The 9,285-nt window shown below is 40.6% G+C and overlaps 1 protein-coding gene across 1 annotated transcript; it reads left to right on the top strand.

Moving 5' to 3' along the window:
- Positions 1-346: 346 nt before the first annotated feature.
- LOC110303974 (zinc finger protein 431-like) lies at positions 347-1,121 on the top strand. The gene is made up of 2 exons (XM_029482833.1): positions 347-537; positions 1,097-1,121. Exons 1-2 carry the CDS (start codon positions 347-349, stop codon positions 1,119-1,121), a joined length of 216 nt encoding a protein of 71 aa, XP_029338693.1.
- Positions 1,122-9,285: the final 8,164 nt, after the last annotated feature.

Here is a 9,285-nt window from a genome sequence, read left to right as displayed (position 1 = left end):
CAGCAGCTGTCTAATTGAACTTAAGGTCTTCTTAATAGGAGGGGATTCGTTCCTGGTACTAGCCAACTACCCATGCCTAGAAGTCATTTCCATGATTAAAATTAGCTTGTAAAACTTGCAAAGATCCCCTTTGGAACTGTTATTGAAATGATAATGGATGCATAATGTAAGATGGGAAATTTTCTATCATTAGAAGACTGAATCTTGGACCTGAGTGTTTTTATGTGTTGTGTTCTTACTGTCTTCGGTGAGTGCTGCGAGGGTAGCTCAGGCAAGCTCAGAACTTCAGACATGTGTCTTCGCTGGATGCTGTGAGGGTAGCTCAGGCAAGCTCATGACTTCAGACATGGATTTAGTCACCTATGATGGTGTGCAGGGGAACTTCACTCAGGAAGAGTGGGCTTTGCTGCATCCTTCTCAGAAGAGTCTCTACAAAGGTGTGATGCTAGAGACATACAGGAATCTCACAGCTATAGGTTACATTTGGGAAGAACATACAATTGAAGACCATTTCCAAACTTCTAGAAGTCATGGAAGGTAATTTTCCTCTGCAAGCTGAGGAGAAAATGCCTATGAAGAAAGTTTAACGTGTGCTACAGGCTGTAAAGAAAACCAATAGGGTACAATAAGCACTGCTTTCAGTTATGGATGTTTACCGAATTTCATAAAATCATATATGTCTGTGGCAGATATGTAATTATTGTTTGCAAGGCATTCCATTAGGTCAAAGACAGAGAAATAATGGCTTAACAGATATGTTACTGTTTAAATCAAGCCTAGTAGAGCCATGCTGTACAAGTGGGAGTGTCTTCAGTCTCATATCGCTTAGCTATTGCAAAAGGAACACACAGTGATTAGGTGACAAGTATATGTCTAAAACCTAGTAATGAGCAAATAATCCATAGTATATCTGAGCTCAATGATATACTTGTAATAATATTGCTAAATTTAGTGAGATGAACAGTTCATAAGATTCAAGAATGGTTTTGTGGAAAAACCTTAATCTCTGTACCACATCTCTGTGACAAAAAAAGTCAGCTGTGAATGTAATGTGGAATTTTCACTTGTTATTCTTTTTTTGATGTGGATGTCATAGGTTACGATGGATACAAGCCTTGTGATCATAGGGGCATTGAAAGAAGTCACATACCTTTCTCTTTGCCAGAACAATTAGAGGATATGCCGTATAACATACTTTGAACAACGTTCTAAATGTACTATAAGTTTATAAATAATTTGTTTCCGCACATTGCTGGAGACATTTACCAACTCAAAATGCTAAAAATAGTAATGAGAATTAACGCAGTAGAATTTTTTTTCTTTTGCATTTGTTCATATTCCAAATGTAGTATTACTCTCATGATAACAAAATTTGTGAATGCAATCATTGTGCAAACACTGTGAGTTCTTCCTGTTTTTTTCAAATATATGAATAACCTTTTATAGAAAAAGTATGTTATAAATGTGAGCCAGATAATCAGTACTGTTCCCATTTCATGTATCCTCAAAGATGTAAAACAATCCATAATTTAGTAGAACTCCTTTGAATGTAAACAAAGTAATATTATGTTAACATTAGATTGCTCTTTTCAATGAAACCAAGTTTTAAAAGAAAAAGAAAAAAAAAAAAAGACTGAATCTTTCCAGTCTTCAACACTGGGTTTATTTCCTAACATACCAGGCGTGATGGCTAGTTTTATGTCAACTTGACACAAGCTAAGTCATCTGAGTGGGGAGCCTCAATTAAGAAAATCCCTCCATAAAATAAAGCGGTAGGCAAACTGTAGAACATTTTCTTAGTGATTGATGGTGGAAAGCCCCGCCCATTGTGGGTGGGGCCATCCCTGGACTGGCGGTTTCTATTGGAAACCATGAGGAGCAAGTCAGTAAGCAGCACTCCTCCATGGCCTCTGCGCCAGCTGTCATTTCCAGGTCTGGGTCCTGGCTGAGCTCCTGTCCTGATTTCCTTCAATTATGAACAGTGACATGAAAGTGAAGTGTAAGCCAGCCGGGCCGTGGTGGCGCATGCCTTTAATCCCAGCACTTGGGAGGCAGAGGCAGGCAGATTTCTGAGTTTGAGGTCAGCCTGGTCTACAGAGTAAGTTCCAGGACAGCTAGGATTGCACAGAGAAACCCTATCTCGAAAAACAAAAACAAAAACAAAAAAAAGTGTAAATCAAATAAACCTTTCCTTCCCAAGTTGCTTTGGTCATGGTGTTTAATTGCAGCAATAGAAACCCTGAGGAAGACACCAGGTTTTCTTTGACAGGTTTTAATATACAAAATCTCCATTTCCTCATTCTTCTTCAATTTAGTAAGTGACATCGCTATATTTACATTATTTCAGGACAAAATGTAATCTTTTTTAAGACTTCAAGATTGACACCATCTGCTCTACAGTCAAGATTTCTTTATTTTTTAAATCTAGTAACCACTTGCCCCCACTGCTCCAAGCCACCATGACTTTTTGTAACAAAACCAATTGCAACAGCTTACTTGTTGTCTTTGAAACATCAGCTTCCCTTTAGCCCACCTGTTCTCAACACAGATAACACCATGCTGGAGAGCCTTTGGTGGCTTTTCATTTTGGTCCTATCATCATGGCAGTGGTAAGTGTAGCTATTAGACTTATTCTCTCCAGTCATTTCCCCAATCCAGATGTGACTCTCTCCAGCTCCAGTTTGGCCTACCCACCTCTCTTAACTCTTTCCTTTCAAAGTCGCTTGATCTCAGCTTATCCCAACCTGTTCTTGGCATTTCTACACTTTTCCCCAAACTTTTCCCTCCAACAATCTTCTCCGGCTTGGTAAAATGACATTGTTATTTTTACATTATGTCAGGTAGAACACAAGAATTCTCTTTAGATTTAACTTCAGTTCTTCAAACTTTCCATCAGCTGATCTACAGTCAAGATTTGTTTTGTTTTGTTTTGTTTTGTTTTGTTTTGTTTTGTTTTGTTTTGTTTTGTTTTGTATTAATGACCTAATGACCACTTAACTGAGCTGCTGAGCAACTGTGGTCTCTTTCGTGTCTTATTACAACATCTTCCTTGTTGCTATTGATGCTTCTCTAGAGTAACCAGAATGAGGCTGCTATCTGAGAGTCAGGTTAACATCATGAGTCTGCCTACAAGCTTCCAGAGTGTTCTTAGTAAAACACAAAGTGCTCTCAATGATAAGCACTGCTCTCCCATGGGGTCCCCTCTGCCCCTCTGGTTCCATCTCTTATCACTAATCTCCTTCATCCTGCACTCGATCCTCATTCATCCCCTGCCTATCCATCCAGTACAAAGGCTGGAGATGCTCAGGGTGTTTGTGTATATGTTTTATAGGAGACACTCCTCCTCATTTCCTAACTGCTCATTTTCTCATCATTTTATACTGCATAGGCCGATGTGCTGATGATTGGCGATATAGTAATGACCAGCTTTTCTGAGAGAGTGTGTGTAGATGTGGGTGTGCGGGTGTGCACATGTGCACACATGCATGCTATATTCTGTCAGTTCTGCTCCTCTGGAGAACCCTAACTAATACACCTTCCTTCTTGAAGTTGATTTTGCCAGCCATGTTTGCTGTGACAGGCACAGTTTTGGGATTGTCCTGACTGTGGTGATGGGGGATGAAGAAGCAGATACACACATAGAAAAGCTGGGTGGAGGGAGTCATGCATTCTGACCAGGAACTACAGGGAGTACCCATCACCCTCTGACTCATTGCTGAACTCTGCTCCCCGGTCTCAGCCTTTCCAACATGGATCTGACATGTCTCAATTGTCATACATTTGTAAGTCATCATCTCTCGTGGGACAGATTCCTCACCCTCTTGTTCTGAAGTGGCAGCTGGGACTGCTTATGGTCCCTTTCCATATTCACTGTAGAACTTGTTGAAATGATCCTCCAGTTTCTATTGCAGGATAATTTAAGGAATATTGGTATTAGTTCTTCTTTGAAGGTCTGGTGGAATTCATTGGATTCATCTGACCCTGGCTTATTTTCTTATTTTGGGTGGGAAATTATATGTGTATATATATATATATATATATATATATATATATATATATATGTGTGTGTGTGTGTGTGTGTGTGTGTGTGTATGGAGAGAGAGGGAGAGAGAGAGAGAGAGAGAGAGAGAGAGAGAGAGAGAGAGAGAGAGAGAAGTTTTTAATTGAATTTGTCATACAGCATACACTGATCCCCATGGCTTCCCCTCTCCCAACTCCTTCCAAGTCCTTCCCACTTCTCCACCCACCCAACTTCCTGCCATTCTTTCTTTCTGCTTAGTAAATGAAGAGGCAACATGAGGATAATAATAATTTTTAAAACACAAAAAATACACACATATGCACAAAATCTATAAAAACTCAAATTCAGAAAGTGTAATATACAACCAAAAGGCTTGTAAGACAAGATGGAGAAAGAAGAAACGAAAGAAGGAAAGAAAGAAAGAAAGAAAGAAAGAAAGAAAGAAAGAAAGAAAGAAAGAAAATAAGAAAGAAAGAAGAGAAAAGAAAAGAAAGCCCTAACAAAACAACATGAGAAAAAGAGTCTTTAAAAATACCGCTGAGTTCATTTTGTGCTATCCACCTAATGCTAGGCATGGGCTGGGGGAGAGATTTTTAATTACTGCTTCTATTTCACTACATGTTATGGTAAAATTGGTGTATCTTAATTTAACTTTGATAGATTACACACACACACACACACACACACACACACACACATTCATTTATTTAAGGTTTTCCATTTTGGTATAACTACTACCTGAATACCAAGACCATACAAAGACCCAGGAACAAAAGAAAATTATAGTTCAATATCCCTTGTGAACATAGATGCAAAAATTCTTAATAATTATGAACTAAATTCAAGAACATGTTAAAATGATTATCCACCATGATGAAGTTGTCTTTGTCTCAGAAATATAGGGATGGGGATGATTAAACCAACATAATTAATGAATACAATCCACCATATAACCGTATGGAAAGACAAAAACTACATGATCATCTCCTAAGATGCAGAAAAGACCCTCAGCAAAATCCATTATCCCTTTATGATAAAAGAGATGAGGGCTACAAGGGACAGATACACTTCAATATAAAGGCAATGAACAGCAGTCCCACAGCCCATATTATCTTAAACAGAGAAAAACTACACTACAACTTGTCATCCCTTTCTAGCTATCTACCTAACAAGCTAAGAAAAGCTCTGTTTTCTGTTTAAAGTCATCTTAAGAGTTCAACAGTTACTCTCTCCTGATACAGGGAATGATGACATGGTATAAGAAACATATAAGAATGAGTCACGCAGCCATACACCCCAGGACATCTGGTATATGTAACTGTAACTCCCTCCCACTAAAGGTGAAGCTTGAAGCTAGACCTCAGGGAAGAAGACTTATAAGAGTTCATCACAACTTGGGAGTGTCAGCCCCTGTTGGGGATTTATGGTAAGTTACTAGTTCTAGAGAGATCCCTAAGCAATCAGGGAAAATGCCATCTCTGAGTAAGGAGAAGCCTGGATCCTGGAGCCAGGTAACCAGCCAGTCAATAACAAGAGAGCATCTATTGCTCTGTCAGACACAATGACTATCTATCGGGCCTTGTTACCAAGGTGAGGAAGTTTTCTCCCTCCTTGATAATGGTGTGACTGAGTTGACATTTAAGATGCTGACATTAGCCAAGTATGTATATTAATAAAGGGAACAACAGGGCTTTGAGTAGCTAGAGGTGAGGGAGAACCTGAGAGAGAATCACCTGCTCCTCTCCTTCTGTTTTCAGAGGAAGGAACGTGGGGGTACATTTGGAAGGTCACCATAGTAACCAGAGAGCAGGACCCACAGAAGATCTCAGAAAGCCAGAAATGGGGCAGAATTCATCAGTGAACACAGAACAAACAACGGGAATGAGTTTTATTTCCAACAGAACTAACTTAGCATCACCTCTTAAACCAGCCTTCCCATTAGAATCAGAGTCACACTGGCTCATGGCCAATGAACTGCACCGGGCACTGGATGATGGGACACTTTATTCTGAGCTTGCTCTAATGAACATTTTCCCTTGATTGAGAGTTGGGAGACTGAAACTCATCTAGACATGGATTTAGAGTTTATAACCTGCAGCTCAAAACCCCTTGAAAGGCAAAGGTATCTCATATCGTATCTGCTAAATGTCACCATAGCCCCCCTAGTGGTCCAACTACCCCAACTGGGCTTTGGAATTTCCCTTCCACACATGTCTTTGACCACTCATCAATAATATGAGAAACATCAACAAGAGCACGAAATTATTCTTTTGAAATTGGTTTGAAAAGTCCCCACCAGAGCTGGTTTTCTTTATGGTTTACCTCCCCCCACAGTCCCCCCTTAACTTCCCACAATATTACTTCAGTGACAGCAACTTAGTGGCAATAGATGAGATGGTGGTTGGTAAATTTTCTCTCTTGCAACTTAAAGCCAAAGCTCCGTGGTGGGGCCCAGCTGAGAGGCATTGCTTCCTGTCGGTATAGTGCTCCTAGCGACTCTTGCTCCGGGCTGCCAGGGCCTGTGGTCTGAACTAGGTGACACCGAGATTCAGTTACAGTAAAGTATCTATTGACTGCTGACATTTCCAGTAATCTTGTTGTGGGTTCCACATGCACTGAGGCTAATCAGAGAAGCTTCAGGGGAGACTGAGAAAAGTTTTGTTGACAAATGGCCATTTAAAGTTTCTCCTCTGATTTACTCAGAGTGGGGTATAAAAGGCTCCGAGTCCAGCAGGCATGGCTGAGGTTAATTTGGCTGACCTTTGAGGTTCAGAGGCTTGGAGACCTAACAGGTTTAATGCTTCTCTTGGTGAGAGAGGTCTAGAGAAGTTCTTCTTGATCCCTCCTTAGTTCCCTAGGGTCTGGTCACAAATGCGTACCCTCTCTTACCAGCCCTGACTGTGAAGAAACTACATGGTCCTAAGCTGCTCTTTGTAAGCAATGGGATGCACTCATTTCAGGGAGAACTAATATTAAGATGTCAACAAATTTATCATGTTCTAAATAAAGGTACATAGCTTATAAAATAATTCAAGCCAGGCGGTGGTGGCACACGCCTTTAATCCCAGCAGTTGGGAGGCAGAAGCATGTGGATTTCTGAGTTCAAGGCCAGCCTGGTCTACAGAATGAGTTCCAGGAAAGCCAGGGCTATACAGAGAAACCCTGTCTCAAAAAAACAAAAAACAAAAAAACAAAAAAACAAAAAAACAAAAAAACAAAAAAAGAAGATAATTCAAATATCTCTCTTATAAACCCCAAGTTTTCTTGGTTCTGTGATATATTTCTCATGCATTTTTTTTTGATGCTGAGGATCTCTTCCCAACTTGTCACCAGCAATATACAATGAATCTACACAGATTGAATGTATATGAATGACTTAATTATGATTTTGTGCTTGATTGGACCAAAAGAAGCACCCATGAGTCTCAAGTTCTTCTGTGAGCTTTAGAAGTCTGAACTCTGAGATGAAACGCAGTCATCTGAAAGGCTATAAATGGGCTATGGGTAGCTTGGATAGAATGTATTCACTATAGTAGATGATTAGATTTTTTTTTTAGTTTTCATAAGTTTGTAGTAAAAAAATAAAACCAACCTGTGTTATTTTGTAATGCAAGTAAGTGTATATTGAAACTGAAAAAAAAATCAACGTCTCTTAAAAGATCTTGGTCCTGATGTGTAGACATATACAACATTTCCCTGCATCTAAGGGTTAAGGAGCATTGAGACAGAGGAGGCTGAAAGACTGAGAGCCAGAGCATCAGGGAGTTTGCTGGGAGTTATGTCTCCTAGTAAGGCCCGAAGCTGTACCCATGAAGTCTCAGCAACATGACCACCCTAATGTGAGCTGAACAAGGAAGACTCTAAGGGCCAAACCACGCTGGCTGTAGAAAACGCTGTGAAACCTCAACCCCACACAGAGACCTAAGGGAACTGAGAAAACCTGAGAGCAGAAGAGATGGTCTTCCCCAGGAAAGAGCACACTGAGGGGCTGTCCACATCGTCACCCCTGAAACCACACATATGGGGAGCAGTACATGGTCTGAACAGCTTATATGTAAGAATATATGTGTATATACCTATACATCTATGCATGTAATAATGATGACTAAAAAATATAAGAGGCTGTGAATTCGAAGGAGAGGAATGACAAGGGATACTTAGGAGGTTTTAGAGGGAGAAAAGGAAGAGAGAAATGTAATTAATTTATAACTCAAAAATTAAAATATTAAAAATAGATTTTCCTGTCTTATGGTCTTCACAGGGATGCAAACAGAATCCATTTACGCCAACAGGGCTTCAGTTGGGAACAATTCACTGCGAAGAATGATTCTCAAAGTTTAAAACACAAATCTAAGAAGCGGACTGAAGCACACTAGTGATCAATGAGCTTCAATGACCTCTTAATCCTTGAAAAGTCAAATGAAATAAAACTCAGGAAGGGGGCTGTACTGACTGGTTTTATGTGTCAACTTGATACAGGCTGGGGTTATCACAGAGAAAGGAGCTTCAGTTGGGGAAGTGCCTCCATGAGATCCAGCTGTGCGGTATTTTCTCAATTAGATCAAGGGGGAAAGGCCCCTTGTGGGTGGGACCATCTCTGGGATGGCAGTCTTGGATTCTATAAGAGAGCAGGCTGAGCAAGCCAGTAAAGAACATCCCCCCATGGCCTCTGCATCAGATCCTGCTTCCTGACCTGCTTGAGTTCCAGTCCTGACTTCCTTTGGTGATGAACAGCAATGTGGAAGTGTAAGCTGAATAGATCCTTTCCTCCCCAACTTGCTTCTTGGTCATGATGTTTGTGCAGGAATAGAAACCCTGACTAAGACAGGGGCAGAAGCAAGATGAGAAAGGACTGTCATCCTCTGGAAAGTGTCGCAGTAAGAGATGCACACACTGTGCCGCCACTGTGGCTCTAAAGCCTTCCACCTTCAGAAGTCAACCTGTGGCATGTGGCTACCCTGCCAAGCACAAGAGAGAGTATAACTGGAGTGCCAAGGGTAAGAGATGAAGCTACCCAGATTGGGCAAGTGAGGCACCTAAAGATGGTCTATAGCGGATTCAGACGTGGATCCTGTAAAGGAATACCTAAACCCAACAGAGCAGCTCTGGAAGCATCCAGTTCATGTTGGGGATTTCAGTCAGTGTGAACTAAATGTTCTGGTTTCAAGAAAAACCAAAACAAACAAAAGAACAACAACAACAAAAAAAAAAACCTCAGGAAGGGTTCGGAGGATGCACTCTGATGGGAAATGATTAGGGCTTCC

This window comes from Mus caroli, chromosome 10, assembly GCF_900094665.2.
Source record: "Mus caroli chromosome 10, CAROLI_EIJ_v1.1, whole genome shotgun sequence".
NCBI classification, from domain to species: Eukaryota; Metazoa; Chordata; class Mammalia; order Rodentia; family Muridae; genus Mus; species Mus caroli.
Note: the sequence above shows the minus strand (reverse complement) of the source record. Positions and strands in the feature narration are given on the sequence as shown.